The sequence below is a fragment of the Melopsittacus undulatus genome, chromosome Z (assembly GCF_012275295.1).
Source record: "Melopsittacus undulatus isolate bMelUnd1 chromosome Z, bMelUnd1.mat.Z, whole genome shotgun sequence".
NCBI lineage: Eukaryota > Metazoa > Chordata > Aves > Psittaciformes > Psittaculidae > Melopsittacus > Melopsittacus undulatus.
This window is the reverse complement of record NC_047557.1, coordinates 24,423,445-24,446,765: the sequence shown is the minus strand read 5'-3', so window position 1 is coordinate 24,446,765 and position 23,321 is coordinate 24,423,445. Positions and strand designations below refer to the sequence as shown.

At 37.2% G+C, this 23,321-nt stretch overlaps 1 protein-coding gene across 1 annotated transcript in view; it reads right to left on the bottom strand.

Moving 5' to 3' along the window:
• The window catches only part of HOMER1 (homer scaffold protein 1), an 89,420-nt gene that overhangs the window by 5,491 nt on the left and 60,608 nt on the right, over nucleotides 1-23,321 (bottom strand). The window contains exons 6-8 of the mRNA XM_031051524.2: nucleotides 18,355-18,511; nucleotides 5,218-5,328; nucleotides 3,595-3,675 (exon numbers count right to left, since the gene is read on the bottom strand). Coding sequence (XP_030907384.1) covers nucleotides 3,595-3,675; nucleotides 5,218-5,328; nucleotides 18,355-18,511 — 349 coding nt within the window. The remainder of the gene's footprint in view (nucleotides 1-3,594; nucleotides 3,676-5,217; nucleotides 5,329-18,354; nucleotides 18,512-23,321) is intronic.

Below are 23,321 nucleotides of genomic sequence, written 5' to 3'. Positions count from 1 at the left end.
CAATTAAAATGTATGTATGCTTACACAGTGATTTGCTACCCCATTCCTGCTACAAATTATATTGTAAGCTGATTATAACTGATTATAACTGATTATAACCCAGCCATTCCCTCTGATGTTTTTTTTTCACTTAGCCTACTCCTGCAGTCCAAACTGAGTACTGACAAGTACTACCTAGTATAATGCCTGCATGGCTTCAAAACCCTCTGAGACCAAGTGACTGCAGTACAGGACTAAAAGGGAAATTTATAGTCCTCTCAGCTCTGCAGGAATAACACAGTCCTCTCTAGCTCACACAAAACCAACTGCTGTTTGTCAATGTTTACTCAGATGTTCTGCATCTCCTGTCACTGCTCCTCTTATACTCATCAAATGTGTGTACTCTAGAAACAATCTTTGCCACTGTTCTTACCCCAGACATCATCATCATGGCTTGACTTTGCAAACGAAGATTTGGGAAGGGTTTTACCCACGCTTACTACAAGCGCGCTGATGGCTGAAAAGGCCAACGTGGGATAGACAAATCCAGTTGCAAAATGCAACCCCAGACATAATTAATTTCTATAAGCAGACAAGCCAGTGATGAAAGGTACCACTTTGGAACAAATGAACAGATACATATATGGCTCTATTTTGTGATATTTGGGCCTGAAGAGTATCCCACTGGCCTGTACCTAATGCTGAAGATCATCTTTCAGGTCCTCCTCAGACACTTTTAAACTGAGGTATTGTTCCGCTGTGAGCTGTTAGGGTGATGGCACCCAGGTAAAACCAAAAGCTTTGTGTCAGATGTAGGCGCTTCCACCCATATTCAGCCACAGACTAACTCTCCTCTCCATTGCTAGTCCTTGCCCTGCATGTCTTCAAAGAAGAGGTCCATTCTTTTGTTCAAACTTCCAGTTTGCATATTTTATTTACATTCCATTCTTGACATCTCTTTCCTAATCCATATACACTTAGCTTCCCCAACATTTCCTCAGACAGACTTTTTCCACACTTCCTCCTGTTTTATTTTCCTTAACTGATGCTTAACATATTTGTAGGGGAAGCAGAATCAACTTAACGTGATGTAGGGGAAGCAGAATCAACTGAAATACACCAGGAACTGTTGCTTTTAACTTCTGGAAAATGCTTCTTCCCAAATTTTACATTTGATCCTTACACTTTTTTACTCTAATATTAATGATATTTTTTTTTTAATAGTAGTGCATTACAAGTTCATGTCCAGCTCATGTGCAGTTTCCTATTACAAACAAGTCTACATCTGGAAGAAGTGGAGAGGTGTCCATGTAATGTACTCTGTTCCCTAGTTGGGTCATTTCACTTTATTTGCAGCTAATCTCATCTAACTATAAACTGATTCTTTTGATACATTCAGACCCTTTGCAGAGTGTATTTGGCCGTTTTTAAAAGCTCTTCTTACAGCAGATGCAATAATTTCTCAAACACTGTTTTCTTTTATAAATGAAATAAGTTATTAACAAGTTATTGTTTGTTGTTTGCACTGTAATCATCTTCTGTTGAATTCAGCACAAGGATCTGAATAAGATATTCAAACCATATACAACAGCTATATTTGGGAATCAGCCATAGTAATAAAGATATCCTGACTTACTGTTAGAGTCATACTGATCATGATTCATTGAACGCCTTCTCTACATTGCTAATGGAATTACTAAATAACAAGGCCCCAGTACGTACCTTTCACAGTGATAATATATTGCTTTTCATTGGAATTTGCCAACTGGATTTCTAATTCATTCTCTGGTATGAGTGCATTAGAAATGCAACACACCTTGAAATCATAATTCCTTGGTATAGCACATTTTTCATACAGACTATATTCCAAATTATTTTAGTGTTACCTAATCGATTTGCAGGCACAAGAGGGAAAAAAATACAGCACAGTAAAAAAAGAGCACAGACTCTGGAGACAATTACCCTGAAAACAGATGATGAGACACCTAAGTGAACAGATGTGAGGTGGTTTGTCTGGAGGTACAGAAGAAAACACCATCTCACTGATGTCACAGTTGTAGGGTGGCTCAGAGTAGGCTGGTGTAACCGAAGCAGGACAACTACAGCAAAGCAAACACTCCAGATATCTTAGACAGGCTGCATCAGGTCAGTAACAAACTTTAAGCTTAAGAAAGGCAAATTTTAACTGAGATCCTAAGTGAGCTTTAAATTTACATGAATTGAAGGATACAGACCTATTTTCAGAAACTCATCACCTACAACATGACATATGGGCATATATGGACATATATAGACAATATATCCATACTAAAGATGTGCCAAAGGAAGCTACTGACTTTATAAAATTTTAATAAAAACTTTTCATTTTCTAATCTTCAAACTTCTACTAGTCTTTCATAAATCTGTTTGCTAAGGATAGCTCATTCCTGGCTCAATATTATTTTTCATATGATCCTATATTGAAATTATTGCATATGCTACTGCTAGAACAATTTCCAACTTTCATTATAATCTCCCTTTTGAGTCTCTCAGATAAGTACTTTTTCAGCTGAAAATTCCCATTTTCAGCCTAAAGCCAGCAACAATTTTTTGAATAGTGGAACAGGCAAGCCCAGGTGTATTCAAAGCAATCCTTAAACATTGTTTAAAGTAATAGCATACTTTTTCCTAGTAATTTGACTTGAACAGGGAAAAATGAACAAAATCATTTTCTTCTTATGTGGTTTACTCTGTAGGCTAAAATGAGATTGAAGGAAGTTCCTATTCATGTTAACACATTTCAAAGAATAACTACTTAATTTTTAAGCTGTGGCTAATCTGATACGGCATTATTTAGGTCGTGCCACAGAACAGCAAGGGTTGCATTTCAGCACTTCAGATTTGGAGCTATTTAATACCTGAGTTTGCACTCCTATTTAAATTCTGAAGTCTAACTTCAGAATTTAGCCCATCTAAGCTCACCGTGGTTCACCGTGCATATGTGCCGACTGGTCAGCCCAGCAACAGAAAGAGGTAGCACAGGAGAATGTACTAAGGGCACACTGATTCTGGTAAAGCTGATGTACCTGGCTTCACACAGTAAAGAAACAATTCACAAAACCCAATAAAACCACTGTGTTTCTAAGTAATTCCAAGAAAATGTCAAAGTGTGTTTTTAAAGACCGTACTACACATGAAGCCTTCAACCTTTACTTTCTCAGGGCATGTTTAAAAGCTGAATAAACTCATCCCATATATATATCATCATCCAAGCTGATGATATACAGCCTGACGGTTCCAGTGGCACACAAGACCTACAGGAAGACACTCCAATGAAAATGAGACCAGAACTGCCCAGGACATGTATTGTTGAAAGACGTGCTAGCCTGAGAGTACTCTGTGGACTTGTAAATGAAATATGGGTCTGTTCCCTCAAGTACAAGTAACTTCATACAGAAGGCAGAAATTTTGATACAAATTCCTACATACAAAAAGCCTACCACTTTGCAATGCAGTCTAACTTACATATTTATCTGGCACCTTCAGTGAATATACCACAAGTTGCTGATGTCAGCTGCTCACTTAATGATCATTTTTTTCTTTCTCTCCAAATTAAGACGATACAGTATAGCTCACCTGTAACTTCTGGGTCAGAGAATCCCTCTGTGCCTGCAGCTCTCTGGCATTGTCGATTTCTTGTTTCAATCCTTCTATTTCCTAAGGGAGAAGAAACAACCTTGCTAGTGATACCTTACCTGTCTTGGCTGCAGGTAAGCTGGCTGTCGCTTCTTCTCCTGAGCAAGCCATTGCAATGATAACAAAACTGGCAGTTGGCTACTGCCCATCACAGCACATGTTTAAGCCCTGCTCTCAATACTCATGAATCACAGTCCCAAATCAGTGATTCCTTTGTGAATAAATAACATTTTCTTTTGTAAAAGTCCAAGTTTTTCTTTCTCACACAAGAGATCTGAAATATTTTTCTCCTGGAAAATTAAGGGTCCTTGGAATTAAGAGAAACAATATTATACTTTAAATCCTATTAGAATCTACCCTACTTTTTTTTGTTTGTTTGTTTTCCAAGAGAAAGATCCAGTTTTCACCTGTGACCTGCACATTATGTCACTAGCAGCAGCACTGGGCATCAAAAAAATGACATTGATGTCATAAAAAGAGTCTAAAAGAAATGGTATTTTTAATTTGGCAAGAAGAAAGTAAGAAGATATAAAAATAACAAATACAGATAAAATAATGAGTGGAAGAGAAACCTTTCCTTAACTTAGGAGACAAGAATAAAACAGTTAATGAAACTAGAATGTATAACTTAAAACTGTTAAGTACTTCTCCCAGGAAGGACATATTCACCTTCCAGAACTCCCTGCAGTAAATTCTCTTTGTAGCCAACAGCTCAGCATAATTCAAAAGTGAATGGGCACCATAATGGGAAACATTACCAACTTGAGGCTAATCTCTTAAGTATGAAGTAGTTTGGAAAAGGTTTTGTTCCATTTTGGGAGGATATTCTGTAGTTACTGTGCCTCAAGGCACCCCTGAGGGCTCAAGGGATCTTGTCTTATAGGGACAAATAATCCTTTGTACACAGATTCTTCCACCTCCTTTTTACCATCCATAAAGAAGCAATTCTTGACCACTGCCACAAATCTCCTTTCCTCTAGGACTCATGCCAGTGCAGGTACTACTCCAATTCCTTGTATTTTCTTCCTGCTGGTCCTGCCAAAGGCAGATGCCACAGGAAGCATCATCAAGTTTCAGGCCAGGGGTCTGGCATGTGTTTAAGGGCTCATCTTGGGGAACAAAGTCACCTATATTAACATAGCCTGAAAAACAGACTGGCCTGAAAAAGGTATTGATCTGTTACTTGTTCCAAACCCTACTGTCCAGAAAAAAGAAAGCATCCTTATGACAGCTTCCCTTCTTAGTGAATTTGGATTGCATCAGAGTGATGACTGCTCTGTGGAAACCACTTATGATCTACCCCTGCAAACAAATATGCTTGGTAAAAGCAAACTGGAAAACATAATGGGATTTTTTTTTTTTCAGATACCTAGTTCTATACATGAAAAAATATTAACCATTTCAGAAATATTAACAGCTGCAAAAAATTTTACTTGATCAACTGGAAAAGATTCACTTTGTAACATCTAAATAAATATAGTAATTACCAGCCATCACAAGCTTAATATCGAAAGCCTTAGAAATGACATAACAGAAAAGCCACAAATAAATGTTAGAAAATACCTCTTCTTTTTTCTTCAGCGTAGATTCTAGCTCCTGTATTGTCTGGTTTAATTCTGTCTTATGTGTGTGGACTGCATTGGCTTGACTGCTCACACACTCTAGCTCAGTAACCTGTTGAAATAAGTAACACATACAGAATAATTTCAACAAATTCAAGGTACTATTACTTTGCACCAATAGCTGCATGTGAAATATACCCTGCCTTTTTGGTGACTTATGTTGATTAAAATGGTGAAGGTATTCTAGGAAGTTAGCATAAAATTTCTTAACAAATTGTTTAGTACAAAATAATTGACATGACTTCTTGGAAACAATAAATTTATTACACTGCAGGCTGAAAATAACATTAATTAAAATTATACTTCCTAATTATTGTAAATTTTATGACAGAAACTGAATTACCATTTCAGGAATAGTAGTGGCTAGGCAATTAAGCACGGATCTGCCTAACCTCTCTGACACTTTTTAATGTTGCACCACCTGAATCAACTAAGCCACAATGCTCACCCGCTTCCTAGCAAGCCAATTAACTTTTCACAGCCTCAATTTCTGACTCGGCATCAACAGTGTAATAGCAAATACTCAGCCACCAACATACAGCTGCCAGCTTCTTACTTTCTCTAGTCTCAGAACTCATCTCTCAGTCTCAATGCCAACAACTAATGACACAATTTGGATTTCACATTTCCTCTTTATCATCAGGCAGCAAACACTCTCCATCTGCCTTTGGATAAGTCAAGATACCTAACAGTGGTATGCCCTCTTTATTTTACTTTTAATTGAAGAAATGTTAATATCCTGTCATTCACAGATAAACAGTTGTCGAAAAATAGCTTCTGCATCAATGAAATAAAAGCCATGCAGCTAGACTCCACAGAGGAAAGTCTGAGTACTTCTCAAATTACAAATCAAAATATGATTGAACTCTCACATTGCATGTCTGCGTGGATGTAAGCACTAAGACTTTTTTGTTTAAGAACAATCTGTTAAAATATTAAAAATACTATTTAAATCAATAACTTTTTTCCCCCCAGAAGATATGAGCCTGTCAATCTTAGTACAACGTTTTTCAACAAAACTGCACCATCTGCCTATGGTAACTTCTTTGTACAAAGTGCTAACCAATTCTGCAATGAAAACCTATGGGTCTCCATTTAACTTTCTTGGACAACTAGCCCTTAGACAGAGGGGCATGCTTTCTCATGATAATGTTATTTCTTAGATAAAAGAACACCTTGAGGAATCAAGGTTTGTGCCCTCCAGCACCAATGTACTTTAACTAGTGAAACCACTGTGATGCCAGTAATTTCAGATTCTGAACTATCTGTAGGCTCTAAAGGTAGATTGCTGAGTGAAGTCAAAGGAAAGCCAAGATGAAACACAAGAAAATTGGAACAAAATCCCTGTCAACTTCTTTCGAAGTCACAGGGCCTGAACTTCCCCTCTGTAACAACCATGACGATGCTAGTTTCTTCTACTGGAAAACTGTAGACATTTTGCACAATTTCTATAAATGGAGAGAACTGAGATTACAGCAAATTCTTGTGAGGGGTTAAGAGGAATGTGCGATGAGAATATAGCTTGGTAACATGACACCCAACAACTCACCCCAAAGAATTACCTTCTGGAATCGTCCCAAAAGAAGTATCAGTGCAAGCAATGGTAGTTTGATCAGCTTTATATCCCACTGAGCATTACAACTGAAGTCTTATTAGAAAATTTTCTCAATTTGCTTCTACACAAGGATGTATCTATTTGGATTCCTGTCACTGTTACTGATTTTGTCTGTTATAAGTATTCACCACTACAATTACACAAACACAAGCAGAATTGGAACATCATGACTACATGGTGGCTGAATCTAGATACAGCAAGAGTTAGAGGTACAGTAATTTAGGCTTGAAGGGGGCCCTGGTGGTCATCTGACTGAGACCTCCAGCTCTAAATAGGGCCAATTTTGAGGTCAAATTTGGTTGCTTAGAGTCCTGCTTAGTCAAGAACCCTTCACTACATAGCAGAGCTGCCACAGTTTCACCCAGATTCCTGTATTTCTGACACTGTGGGTTTATGCTGAGCTTTAGCCCATTACTAAGTTTTGCTGGAGCTGTCAAACACACCCTGCCCACATTCACCCCTTCTGATATTTAATTCCTTAAACATTTCCAAGCTTTTCTGCTAAGTCTTGAATTGGAGGTGGAAGCCCCTGTGAACCCAGATCCTAGAGGGATTAGGAGGTCAGGCCATCTCCCACCTATTGTGAAAGACTGGAACGTTGTATGGGAACCTCCAAGAAGGTCAATCTCTCTTTTAAAGTTGTCTGATTCAGCAAAGCCACTGGCTTTTACAAAGCACTCAAACAGCAAATACTCATTTACAAAGTTTAAGAGCTTCAACTGCAGAGACAGAAGAACACCTAGTCTCCAAACCACCTCTGTCCTAGCACCTAGTGCCTTGGAAGCAAGTGTGAAGATGTGTCTCATCCTGTTACTAAGAAAGTGCTTGGATCCCCACGGCTTCCTAGCTGAGGAAACACACAGAGAGGATGCATGTATTGCTGCAAGCTTGGAATCCAAGGAGGTTGGTGGACTGAACTCCATTGGATGGAATGTTACTGCTCATGGCTGCCTGTATTGCCACTGGCTGAAAACACCTTTTGCAACAGCCCCACCAACTACATGGCTCATGTGAATGCTTCCAAGTATGCTCTGGTCCATACTAACTCAAGACACCTATTAGAACTGCTTAGACAAACAACTAGTTTTGCTCGAGCAGAGCAGGAAGTGTGCTCACCCTTCTGCTGTCTTCTTGCCAAAAGATCAAGCTAGTGTCAGAAGGGCAATTAATTGCCAACACTAAAAGGGCTGTGATGTCTTACTCTGGTCCTGCTTTACTAACATCTGCCTTTTACTGCTTATGCAGGAAAACAATGCATTGCTCAACTGCCTTGCTTCCTGTTTGTTGAAGAATCAGTGAGTTGGAAAAAAAAGAAGAAATGAAATTAAAAAAATGGGGTTACTTTAACTGAAACCTTATTTAAATGTCCATTCCTACGGAGATCTGAAAAGATGGCAAATTATCTTCTTGACTGTACCTATAAAAAAGAAAATCATACTGTGACCCTTTAAAAAAATCTGTAGAGTAAGATGGGTTAGAAAATGGTGCAATGCAAGGAATATGTGATTGAAAACAGAAATAACAGAAGACAAAGCTCTAGACAATAATCTGGATAGTGTTTACTTGCTCTCTTTCCTCTTTTCAAATTGATCTTATTTTTCTTGTGACTAGTGGTCCAAGTAACATTAAAAGTAACTGTTAATGCATTATGCACAGAAGGGGACATAAAGGGAAGCTCCTTGACCCTCACTCCTGCTGTTTGCAGGGACATCTCTTCATGTTTCATGTTTAAGAGCAAGCCTCAATCAATCATTCAACCCTTCACACATTAAGACTGAGCAATGTACCTGTGACGAAGCCTTGTTTTCAGTACAAAATACAGACTGAAAAAACAGTCTTTGAACAATAACTGATTAAAAAAAGTTTTTCTATTTTGCTATCCTAAGACTGCACTGACTTGTATATGTGAAAAAAAGGCAATACTGTGGCTTCATATTTGAGACTAAAAAGAAAAAAACCCAATGTTTTTAGCCACTGCTTCTTTATTATGCATTTACCATGAAGGTAAGGATTGCATGTAGGGAAAAAAATTCTGAAACGGATTTTCAGTGACTATTTAATGAGCTAACTCTTCTAGTATATGGCTGGTATTATATTTAACTACATACTTCAATGAGAAATGCATTAGCTGAAATAAGACAGCAAGACAACTTGTTCCTGCAGAGCTTTCACAGCAGAGGCCATTCTGGTGTTTTCTGGAAATTTTAATATAGGGTAAACAATGTATAAATACAGGAGGAAGCCAGGCAGAAGTTTCCATTGGAGCACACTGTTAGCACACACTGGGCTGCTGTGAAGACTGGAGGAATTAAGCTTTGGGCCACTTAACACAACGAGGAGTGAGCCTTGATGTGAGCTTAAAATACTTGATGTGAGCTTAAAATACTGGCTGTCCAAAGCTTTAAAGGACTGAAGAATCTCTCAAAGAAAATAAATCAAATCACAAAGAATCCAAGAGAGATGCATCAAATCCCAATACAGAGAACTGCTCCACAAGCAAAGACTTCAGTTAGTCAGAGACAAAGAAGTGAGAATGACAGCAGTATTTTGAGCTATCACCTTCCCCAAGCAATTACTGAATGAATGAATCTGCACTGTTTGCTGCAGGTTGATTGTTTTTCAAATCACTTTCTTGAGATAAATTTGTACACTTCTGTTCTCAAGCAACAACAGTATTTATGCAGCATCTTAAATTTAGTACCAACAGATCATGAAATTCCTTTTAAACTTCATACAGGAGTTACCTCAACTTCTACAGAAATGCAAAGAAAGATTAGAACATAGCATCATAAATCATTTAGGCTGGAAAAGACCCTTGAGATCATCAAATCCAACTCTTATGCTGGCACTGACAAGTCCACCACTAAACCATAATCACTGAGGGTTTCATCTACATCTTTTATTTAAACCACTTCCCTGGGCAGCCTGTTCCAATGCTTGACAACCATTTCAGCGAAGAAACTTTTTCCTAAGATCCAATCAAAACCTCTCCATGCAAAATTTGAGGGCATTTCCCCTTGTCCTGTTGTTTGTTACTTGGGAAAAGAGACCAGCCACCACCTTACTCCATCCTCCTTTCAGGTAGTTGCAAAGGATAAGGTCCCCCTGAGCCTTTTCTTCTCCAGATGAAACAACCCCAGTTCCCTCAGCTGCTCCTCATCACACTTGCACTCCAGACCCTTCACCAGCTTTGTTTCCCTTCTCTGGCCCTGCTCCCACACCTCAATGTCTCTCTTGTCATGAGGGGCCCAGAAATGAACACAGGATTTGAGGTGCAGCTTCACCACTGCCCAGTACAAGTGGATGGTCACTGCCCCAGCCCTGCTGGCCACACTATTGCTGATACAGGCCAGGATGACGTTTGGCCTTCTTTGTTGTCTGGGCACAAGCTGGATCATGTTCAGCTCCATCAATCAGCACCCCCAGGTGCTTTTCCATGAGCAGTTTTCCAGCCACTCTTCCCCAAGCCTGGAGCATTGCATGGGGTTGTTGTGACCCAAGTGCAGCACGCAACACTTTGCCTGGTTGACCCTCATACCACTGGCCACAGCCCATTGATCCAGCCTGCCCAGATCCCCCTGCAGGGTCTTCCTCCCCTCCAGCAGACCAATACTCCCACACAGTGTGGTGTCATCTGCAAATTTACACGATTCCCTCATCCAGATCATTCATAAAGACATTAAACAGAACTGGCCCCAATACTGAGGCCTGGGGAACACCACTTGTAACCAGCTGCCAACTGGATTCAAGTCCATTCACCAGCAGTCTTTGGACTCAGCCATGCAGCCATATTTTTAACCACATTACCAACATATTTTCAGTGTAACTGTACACTGTGCACACCTGGCACTATTAATTTGTTGTTTCCTAAAGGTATTTTACCCCTTCTATTTAGTGTAGAATTCAATATCCAAGGTCTACAAGCCTGGGCTATGGTGCAGAACATGCAGAGTGCTCACTTGCAAGACTAAACTGAAGTATTAATTATGTATTTTTAGCTGATTGAATTACATCCTAAATGGATCATAACTATGACCGTGATAATATTGTTCCATCAATAATTCAAAATGAACTTCTTACAATGAAAAAAGAGCCCTTTGCTTTCCACATTGAGAAGTGATGTTGCACAGCTCAGCAAAAACAGAGTAACTGCATAAAGTTTCACATAACATATGCAGAAGAAGCATCTCAATTCTTTATGGTGGACAGTAAAATACAAGAGACCATGCAACAATCCAAGCATAAAAGTAATTCCAGCACTGCTTTCAAGAATAAAAAAACTTTGGAAGGATTTCTGGTGCTGAGAAATGTGAAAACACAGAAAACAAGGAAAATCTCTTTTCAAGGTTGCTGCTGAAAGAACAAAAAGTACACCACCATATTATTCATATACAGTACTTCTGACAGCAAATTAATTATTGTAGTTTTCCAAGATTTACCCATAGATAAAATAATAGCCTGGGGGCAGGGAGAGTTTTGTGTATTACCAACAATATATTACTTTTTTCATCAGGAAAACAATTAAAGATTTTGCTGAAAGGGACACATTTTTCTCTGTGGGCACTGATGCCTCAAGCCGTGGAAATTTCAAAATGTTTTCCACAGTTATTCATTTCTACAGAGATGAAACAGGAATAATCCATCATCTGCTTGCTTACTGTGAAGGAAGTAATAAAACTGCAGTAGGAATAGTTGAAAATATGGGAAATGTAGCAAAATTGATGCTTTGAGCTTCAACCATTATTTGCAACTGATACAGCTAATACTAACTTCAGGGGGCACACCTTTCTCTGCAATCTAATGAGCAAACACTTCTTCCAGGTATCTGGCCAGTCCATGAAATACATGCATAGCACAGATAAGTCATCCTTTAATCCTGAGGATTTAAATCCAGTAATTTCCTTATTATTCAGAGGAGTTTTGGAATTACAGAACATGCTCCATGCTACAAAGCTGTCACTACATAAAGATTTTGCAGCATGCCTCTATGAAGTTTGTTTTTTATAACTTGCAGTTAAGTGGATCTTTAAATTTTCTTAGGTTCCTTAGAAAGATGAAGATGGGGATGAAAGGCCTTGCTGTAAAAACTTTTTTTGACTTTCCCAGATGACAGTAGTTTGGTTGGTACCTTGTTTTGGGTTTGGTTTTGAGTTTTTTTCCAAATTACAATCTTGTGATTTTCAATGAAAGTGAATTCCCAGAAAAAAAAAACAACAATGAAATAGTTTTTGGTCCTAAATGCAAAGCTGCTCTAAAACCAAATCAAGACAAATGGAAAAAGACAGAAAAGACTTGACTTCAGTTCACCATATATTAAAAAAAGCCAAAATCATGTTTTGATTTCAGGAACAGGACATGATTCACCTGCCATGTCTGAAAAAAGACCATCTTTCTTAGTAAATTGTAATTATTAACGAAGGGTTGAATGCTGATGAAGGCCAGATGTGAATTAGGAAAGGTAGCTGAGAAATCCCAAAGTCCTGTCCTAGGAAAATGCTCTAATAATCTCAAATCATGACTGACACCATACACCATTTCAAAAATAATATGGAACTTGTGATAGCTGAAATTGATGTTGAAGAAGCAAGAATATACATCTGATAAAAAAAGACATATTTCCTGAAATAACATGCTTGTATTTTCTTTTGGTATCCCCTAATACAACAGTGCAAAGAAAGTGGTCAGACTCTGCAATTGTTTCACAAGCATTTTTAAAATGTTGCTTTGGATTTCTATTTTTATTATAAACTAGTTCCACTGTGAGAAGGATAACTAACCGTACCCAGATAATTACAGCCTGTTCAGAAACAAACTCTGTCTTAAGGCAGTATCACAATTTGAAAAATAAAAACCAGTCACTAATTCCCCCGTGTCTTCTAAAAACTAAATTATCAAAGTTAGAACAAATTAGCCTTTCCAAATCTTACTGTGTCATATAAAACCCTAATACTCCCTAGACATCTCTTTTGAACATGTAGTCAGTATTCAACATTGTGACCTCCACTTAGGCAAGAGCTGCCCCTTTTTTGCCTTTTCAGGAGTTTCTAGTGCAACAAGTTTGCTTGCAATTCCAGATGAAAGGATAGTATATGTAAATATATATACTCACTTGGCCCTTGGCATACACATTTCTTTCAAATAAATCCATAGACAAATACTAGCAAAATTATAATCCCACTGTCTTGATCATATTGCCAAGCTAATGATTTCTACCCTGCAAAATGCTCATCTATTTTCATTACAAATGAATGGTACTGAACTTCTATCTAGCCACACACTAATTACAGTATTTTAAGAAGGAAGTTATACTTGGATAGCTTCAATCGAAACAAATTGAAGTTTGGATTGTTCATTGGTGGTAGGAGGAACACAGTTTTAAAGGGAGGATAACAAGAGAAAAGCATCACATAAAAAAGCTACACTGCCAATACAGTTTTGGATCAAAACTGCATTCTTAAGTTTCCTCCCACCACACTTTGCATTACCTTCTTTTGTATTTCCACTTTTAGATAATGTCCTTCTTCATGATACCAAACAGTTATTCTTGGTAGTCTCACAGTGGTCCCAGTAACACTTCTCAACCAGCATGAAGGCCACAACATGAGCTCTGATTTAGCAAGCAACTTCATCACATCTACATGTTCAAAATTTAGTTTTGGTTATTCAGTTATTAATGCAGCTTGTGGAAACATGGAGGTGACTGGTAAAGGGTCTGCGAAGATTTTCTACAGATAATCTGAGAAGATAGCTTATACAGTATTCCATACTTCCTCTGGACTTTAATAACTGCTTTTATAGGTTGCAGTTTTCTTTAAGTAGCACGGAAATAGCCTAATAAAATGACCATGGTTTTAACTCTGTATGCTCATGCATTTTCTTAATATCTAGTTTAAAATTTCTTTTAACAGCAGTGAAAGGTGTCAGGTGGTTTTGATAACTACATAATATATCCGCATACTTATTTCATTCATTGTATAAAAGAAGCAGATTATAATAGGCTAATTTTATCATATTCTTAGGAACTCCTGGTAAAATAACAAGCTAGAACTCAAGAGTTTACCTTTCTGTTCTTTCAGGAATACCCAAAAGCTTGATCATTTCCCTTCATCTCTTTTTATCTTAGGTTTCTTTTTCTGCAGATGTATAATCTTCAAGGACTGCTGCTCTTATTATTATGCACTAGTGTTATTAGTCTGTGCTATTACCCAGTGTCATAGGATGATTTACTTTAGCAGTTAGCATGGAAGAAAAAAAAATCAATCATTATCATTTTTAACATACCAAAGACTTTGGGTTACTTTCCATAATTCATATCACCATTCAATCCTTTCTTTTTTGTGGCATCAGGATTAACATTATTACCAATGCTATTCTATTTGTCTGAAGGAGACAATTTCAGGGTTTTTCCTTCTGATACTGAGCTATTCTAAACTCATGAATCCCTTTTAACTTCCAAAAGCTATGCAAGGTGTGTAGGAGTGCTCCCCAACCTCATTTACAGGAAATCCTTGTTAAGTTGCTGCTGAGCAGATAAGAGGAGAGAAGGCTGAGAGCTCCAAGTTAAGCTCTTGACTGGGCATCACATCTTCCAAAATCATTATCTCTTTGTATTTGAGAGGGAAAAATCCACAAACTCATTTAGCAAACTTCTGAAAAATATGTCTGACAAAGTATCAAAGTACAGTACTTTGACAAGCTTGCAATGTATCAGAAGAGAGCACAAAATTTTAATTTATTGAGAACTTTGCGAACTTTGCACTCAGTCACACTGAATCTGTATTCTGCTTTGTCTCAGCTCTAGGGATTACTAATGCGGAGAAAAGATGGAGAAAGGAAGATAGGAGCCTCGAGAAAGCAACTAAATATAGGTTAGTATGAAAAAAAAGGACTAATAGATAAGTAAATTTTATACTTACACAGAAAAGGCAAATAGTAAATGAAATTAATTTTAAAAAGTGCAATCAAAATCAAAGGGGCATTCTAGCTTTTCTTCTGTGTTTTCAAAAGTGTAATTAATGTGATACACAGAAAAACTATTCCAAACAAATTCAAAAACAATTATAGAAAAAATTCTTAAAAGAATTTAGAACAACTTAAAAAACAATGTTTACAACAAATACTGCATAAGATGAAGGGCCCAGTTTACCACAGTGAATGAAAAAACAGAAGATTAAAAAATGAGATATAAAATCAAAGGACGTTTATAAATAAAACATGACAAAGTTCAAACTGTGGAAAAAGGCACCATAGGAAGTCAACTAGTAAGACAGTTTTAGCAATATTTTTTTTTAATATAAAAGGGAAACTATTTATGTAAATAAGGCTATTTTATACAAAGAACAAACTAAAGACAGAAACAACAATGCAAAGTTTACTAATCAATATGCATTCCTTCCCCATATACACCATACTTGACAGAGCATATGCATCTGCTATAGCTTGCAGATAGATGACTCAGGCACCAAAACTTGAATCTAAACCTGAAGCACATCAGGAGTGAATACCACAGTTACATTATAACCACTTAATATATTATTAAATTGATCCAAATGTCAGCAGTACCATTCTTGATTTTGGTTTGTTTTATACAAGACTAATCCTGTAAGTGAGCATATCCCTCCAATGCATATACATCTAAACACATTCTTTTTCTCCAACAACTTCTCCAAAACAACTACATTGCCATTGTTCACATCATATGACTAGAAGTATGGCTAGAGGACTATCTATACGCTATTTTATGGAGAAAGACAAGCACTTACCTCTGCAAATTCAACTCAACACCTTAGTTTTCTTAAGACTGAGACACTTATTTCACATGCTTTTGTGTCTCCAAAAATTATAAGAAAAAAATATGACTATCTTAGACTTATAACTTCTACACAGTCTAATATGAGACGAATCTGGTCTGATGAACATTTTTTCTTTTTTATCAACTGCAGCTACATGTTTGTATTGAGCTTAACAGATAAACTGAACAGAAAGATTCACACAACACACTGATTTAACACTCTGTGTTACCACATATACCATAACCAACAGCCTCCAGATCTGCCATTTCAACATCCCATTTTTGATCTGTGCCAAAAAGAAGCATCTATCTTGCGCCTTCTTTTTGAAAGAGGCACTATTTCAATTTGGAAGATCAGTTTTGAGCATGAAGGTTACAAGAGCTCTTGTATCATACCATATGATAACAGATTGAAATTGATGATTTTTTTACATGATCTCCAAACTTTTGCCTAAAGAGTTATTGGGCTAGCCATGTCATAATTTTTCTAAAAGCAATTCCAACAGAGGGCAGTACTTTTGATGCACTACCTTGTAATCTACAGGTATGTCTAGAGAGACAAAGGCACTGAGTGTTCCTGTATTCTATGTGAGATATCAACAACTTCATAGGTCACAGATTATAGAAACATTTAACAAAGGCATACAAATGGCAATCAAAAGAGCATAGGGTAGATGACCCCATACTAAAAGATTTTGCATACCCTCAGAAATACAGAATAATTGCAGGAAATCTGCTGGGTAAAGGTTATGAAAAACTCATCAGCTATTAATGAATGTAGCTATAGAAACTGGGTTACCACTTCTGCTAACTGCTGCATCATAGAAAAGCAAAGTGACATGCTAAAATTTTTTTGTATTCATTAACTGTTTTCCACTAACAGATTCTAAACGAGAGTTGACTAAGAGTGAGAGTAGCATCAAGAAAAAGGGATCTTTGCCTCTCTTGGCCAGCTGGGACTCCCCATGGTAAATGCAGCTGCTGTTGCTGTGTGTTACTTTTCTTTCTTAGGTAAGGACTATATTGTCTCAGCTTTTCTCTTTATTTTTTGTTCATTTTGCAACAAAAGCTGTTAAAAAGTTATATTAGGCAGAATGCTACCTTATCATGTCTGCATTTTATAGCAATGAGTTCTTCACTGTAAAGCCTATCTGGCTATCTACCTGAATATCTGCATGCTAGTAATTACAGCACCAGGATGTAATTTCAATAGTTTTATCATTAATGACTTACCATCTACTCACAAACCTGGAGCACAGGTCAGAACTCCCACCCTTCCAAAGGAGAAGCTTAAATGACATGACAAAGTGAAACGTCTCCCTCTGTACAAACACACAGGACAAGCTTGAGCCTGACTGAAAAATTTCTGAAGCAAAGCAGTTTTGTCAGCAACTGCCAATTTCTTGAAATAAAAGCACTTTGCAAAAAGCATCATATTTAATTCTACTTCATGCGTTTTATCTAGCCAGCTATGGCACACACAGTTACAGTCCTTCAGAAATTGTTGTTCTTCCCTATCAGATAATTTGGCTGGGACTTCAGGATCCTCGCTTGTAAAAGTCAGTCTATGCATAGGATAGCATCAACAACCTGCCATGATCCCAGGTTTCTCAAAGATCCAGCACAGTGTGAAAGAACCCTTCGCAATTTACATGATATGGCTAATTCTAATTGCCATACCTCATTTCATATAGCTGAGTACAACATAAAAAACAAAATTAAAAGTTCTGCCATGTTTGCTACTTGACCTTTCCCTTCCTCTCAGCATATTCATGAAACCTCTTTTTATGCAAGAAAGCAATGGGTTTTGTTGGTTTTGGTTTTATTTTCTTAACAGAGTACATCTCCTTGGTATTTTTCTAAGTCAATTAATATTAAAAAAAGTAATCCAGTTTTATCGAAGACATCTTTACTCCATACATGTGCTAATCTTGCCATCACTTTGCACAAAAATGCATCCTAAGTTATGATTACAAATTCATATGGATAAAAGTGAATAGATTATACAGTGTATAAAGAGTTACATGTGAAAAGATAAATAAAAATATTGTATACTTGCTTTCATAATGCAGCCTTCAACCCTGTATACTTTATTCCTACTTCAAACACTGTCTTTCCTTCCCACATGGTGCACTAATATCTGGTTTGCTAAATTACCTCTGCAAAATTTACAGTGGACAGTCCCTCCTGTTTAAAAGTGGGAGCAGAACTCTTAACTGTGTTTAATGATCTTGAACCTTCAGTTTCTTTAGGTGCAGGGATGAGAAAAAACTGCTTTTATTGCACATGGAAACTACAGAGGGGTATTTTTAACTTACAGATCTGACGTCAAATATATGTGGCTTAAATGCAAGAGGGACTGAAGCATAATTCTGTGGAGAAGGTCCTGAAACAGATGTGATGGCATCAAATGCAGAGTGAAAGCTGGCAAACATGGGATAAGACAGCTCTTCCTGCCTGCAACAATACCCTTTGCAGAAAAATAACTGCTACAAAGGAAAAAATTTCCCAGTGAAAGAACCATGTGTGCTTTAAAGTAACCATTAATTTCTGTCTCAAAGATTAACCTGAAACCACAACAATAAATTTATTTGTTTTACTTGAAAATGAGTGAATACAGTCACCAGTACTTCTACCTCAAGGATACTGGCCATTTGCCTTGAGTTACTTACCCGCTTATGAAGACGTTCTGCTTCCTCCTGATACGCAGCAAGTTGTTGTTTCCATTGTTTTACATTGGCAGTGGACTCCAGCAGGGCTGCTGTGAGCTTGGCGTTATTACCCTTGAGTGTGGCCAGCTCTGCCTCCCAATGCTTGCTGATTGTTGAACTGCACAGACAGAATGAGAATGGTCAGAGCCCCCAAATCTCTTTAATTATTTTTAATTAAAAATGTCTTATATTTTTTCAAAGTATCTAGGAAAATAGAATTATGCAAAAATCCTATGAGTAAGTGTGCAAATGAGAATCTAAATGCTCAAATCATCAAAACTGCTTTATTCCTAAAATATAGGTATATCCTTATTGGAAAACAACCTCTACCCTCCCAGTCCAACAGGATAACTTTTTTAGTAAAATGTCAAGGATGATGGAATTCACATCAGCTTCCCAAAAGCAACAGCATGCAATTCTAGAATATGTATATGATTAATCACTATTTTAATATATACCTATTGAGTGAAAGTGCCCTTTTAATGTACTACTTTATGAAATGTACTGTAGAAAAAGATCTGTCACCAACTTGATTAAAGAGAGCTAATGTAGTTCTTTGGAACTACAGCTTAGTTGTCTTAATGCAAGCCTTTTACTTCTTTATTAAATATCATATTTAATTTGTACTTGCAAACTCACAGATCTTGAATTTCAATACCATAATACTATTAATATGCCTCTCCTCAGTTATATCAGCAAAGAGACTAAAGATCAAGGAGCATAAAGATATTACTGCTTTATTGCAAAGAAGAAGATGATGTTGGGGTTTACTGAAATAGCCTATGGAGGAACAATCCTTGCCTACAATTTAGTTATTCTCTGAATAAACACAGGGCTTTAATTTTCACAGGTAATTAGCTTGCCATTATCCACAGACCCCATCCTTGCACTCAGTATTCAAGAGAAAAACATCTAAGACACAGCAGATCAATGTATTGGTATGCAAATGTCTCATTAAGGCTTACTTGTATAATGCTAACAGCATGTGAGGTGCACACCTATATGGAAAATACACATAGGAAATAATTTTGTCTCATTAGATTGCTGTTGAAGGCACAACTGAAAACCAAAGATCTGTAACTCTGGTCAAAATTCTTTTGTATATAGCTTTGTGATGAATTATAACAATTTATTATAATTATTATAATAAATACAATTTAATAGGCTTATTTAGAAATACTAGCATTTATAGGCTTAACTTTGTACATATGAAAGAAGAAACATTCTGCCACCATTTTGTCCACTGAGTTCCTTTTTTCTACTTCACACATACACACAGCCCACCCCACCAAAGCATATTTCAAAAACATTATGACTCCTATAAATGCTCCTCAAGTATTCAAAATCAAGCAGCTACCAAGAAACATTCATTATCAATTCAGATCACATCTACTGCTTCACTAATACATGATGTCCGATTCTTCCAGCATGTTCTGGGGATGCTGCTTCATCGCCTTCAACAAGAATACAAGTTTCTTTGGAAAAAGACTATGGGTATTGTTCAAACTGATCTAGCATTTAATGATCTATTCAACTAACTAGAATTTCACCAACAGAACTTTTAAATTTTAAGTTACTAAACTAAAATAATGATAAACCTACATCATCTGGAATACTGACTCACATATTAAAGACGATAAGAAGAAAATTCGGTAATGATGTCTGCTTTTACATCTCTATAATCAGATTTATATTTCACTTCACAGTAGTGCAGCAGATCAACAAATTCTGTAAAAACTATGTCAAGTAAAACTTAGTTCATTATCATATATAACTACTCCTTGATATTCTGATCTGCCAAGCACCCATTCCAGCCATTTTGGCAAGTAAGTAGCTCCACTTAGTAGTCCTGCTATGGCAGGACTAGTCACAAATTTTGTGTGACACCTTATACATGCTTACAAAATGTGGCTTCCCACTCATCTTTCTCCACAGGAGAAATATACACACAAGATTTTATACTGATGTAACACAGCAGATTTAAATTTTTGTATCTGTTTGATCACTTAATATCCTAATTTAATATGCAAACAGGGAAGCAAATTATTTTTTTTTCAACGTAATAACATGCATACACCCTCAATGATAAAAGTAAACTTTTCAGACACTAAGATCCCAGGGGACAGATTCTCAAATAGTGTTGAGTAATAATGAAAAGGGTATTTGTGGCATGTTTCATGTTCATCTTTGGCCAGTTCCCTTACTACCCTCCCAAGAAAACAGTCAGGAGCTCTTAAGTTACTGCTTGTATACTGCAATGTCAGCATTATATATGAAGCATGCACTTTCTATTACTGCTATGGCTATCCTGGTTCAAAAGCTAGAAGGTTTCTTTGGAGATGGCTATTTTTCTATTGGTTGTTTTCAGTAGGAATCCACCAGTATTATTTCTCAATTGTACTTTTTACCTTTAAGAGACCTACACAGTTGGCACGAACATGTTCATTGTAATGCAGATATTATTTGTTTGTAGCATACAGTTTTTTTCTACATATAGAAAGAGATTCTACTATGGCTCCATGTTACTTATATTAGCCCAGTTCTTTATCTGATAATACACAATGACTTAGCAACTGTTTAGACTTACCCCCTTTCTTCTTACAAAACTACACTTTCTCTGAAATAAACGTAACCATGTGATGTGTATCATAGCACAAAACATAACTAGAACCAAAGATGTAAATATTTTGTTTCATAAGGTCATAATTTGATTAAAATAGCCCATAACCAACCCTAGCACTTCTGACCTACTTTTCTTGAGTACTTTATTGACAAACTAAAAATAAAATAAATATAACCAAAATTACACTTTGTGGATTATTTTGGTTAAAATTGGATTTATTTGGATTTAGAGTAATTATTTTAGGAGCAGACAAAAGAACACCTACAGCAGGCTGTTTTTAAGCTATACTGCATTGGTTCAGATTTATCAGTACTTCAAGAAGAAATGCTGAGAAACACATGGTTCAGACACAATGAGAATACTCTCTCAGAAGATGCTGAGGCTAATACCTGGGGGGGGGGGGAACGCACATGGAAGCTGAAGGACACAAGTGGAAAATTCAAAAGGCTCACAACTGCAAGAGCCTAGGGCCAGAATTTTGATGGTGCAACAGTTGCACTATAGTCCCTCAGCATAGATGTGGAAGGGCTGCATACACTCTTTCTCTCCAAGATCTTTTACTTAATACCTGTCTGAAAGGTTTCTTGCCACAAGGAATTGATTTTGCCCTTGATGCATTAGTTTCTGTCATAGGAAATTACACTCACAGCTCTGTCAGGCTGTCTTAACAGCTGTAAACATCTAAACAAAACTCAAATAATTCCTCAAGTGTTCTGGAATTATTTGCTCTAGGAAGCACATGAAATACTAACACTTGGTGATCACAGAGATCCAAGCTACAATGTTAACTTCTAGCAGAACACCTTTCAGTTTCGCCCTGCAGTGCAAAGAGCAAGCGCTCTATGTATGCTCTGGGGGACACAGGCAGTTCTATGGTGCAATACATGCTTTGTTTTCTTCTAAAAGCCATCCATTCTTTTGCTGGCAGTGCCACAATTCTAACACTTAGTTCTTCAGACCTCTAAGAATTAACACTGGCACACTCGAAGTTTCAAGATGGCCTTTCAGAAGAAGTCATCCTTAACACTCCTGCTTGTTGCCCATTTCTCAGTGTGAAAAGCTGCACCAAACCTCTCTAACAGAGAACAAAGCCTGGTCATTTCCGTTGTGAAACTTATGAACATCTGAGAATAGGAGAACAAGCTGTTTTGCATACATCACTACAACATTAGTGCCAAGTACAAGAGGGAGAATGGGCCTTTAATGGATAATAGCAAAATAGGGGTTTTATTGGATCAGCTGATCATGCTATACAAAGAAATGCTGTCGTAACAGAGGTTTAGGTCTGATTGCACAGAAAATTATCTTTACAATGGCAGCTGCTGACAGGATCATAAGTGCTTGTTACTGAGCAAAAGGTCAAACTCTCTTGAACATCTGACCATTGGTGCCAGCCACAGTATCTGGTGCATGTGTTAACTTCAGACACATCCACAGTCAGAACACACATGGTGATCCACCATCAAGGCAAATGATTCAGAGTTATATATTTAACATCTACGGCATCCAGTAATTCAGTCACACTCCTAGAACGACTACTGGCTGGTATCATACAGCCTAACTTTGACACCTCCTGAAAACTAAAGTAGGAGTCAATGATCACCCATATTTTAAGGTGCGTTGACCAATCAACATCAGGCCAATCTCCTTTCTCACTGGGGATTAGTTACAACCCCAGTAAGTCACTGAGAAATAGCTTTGCTATCTGTCCATCTGTGACCTGAATAGAGTGCCAGAGGCTATAAATGCATGATTATCTTTCTCTGCAAAGTAGGTCACTTTAGGAAAATTAATCCGAAAAGCTCCAGTCACCATGTGTAGCCAGTTAGAGAAAGCTTGCAAAGGCAGGGGGCGGGGAGGACACATTAATGAGCTGCATTCAGAATGAAGTTATTTTGAGAGATGCCTTCATGAAACAAAAGCTGTTAAAATCAAAAGATGTTTTCTGCTTTTTGAAACAGCATTGCTTATACATTGTTTGCCAGGTTGTATGCAGCACCAACACTGTAAAATATGGTTTAATCTTTATTTCAGATTTATAGAAATACGTGCAGAATTCTGCTTTATTAATATTTTATGGGTTTTAATATTGGACTCATTGCATAAAATTTATTTTTTTTCTTACTACAACATAGTCATGGTTTCAGAGAAATACAGTTACTCATGAGCACATACTTTTTCTTCTCCAGCTGTCACTGTGATCTGCATTCCAGGTTTATGGTGAGCAGTGCTGTCTTGGGATAGAAAAAATGAGGAGGAATTCAGCTGAGAATGGAGTACTTCCACTATAAAATTTGGCATCTGG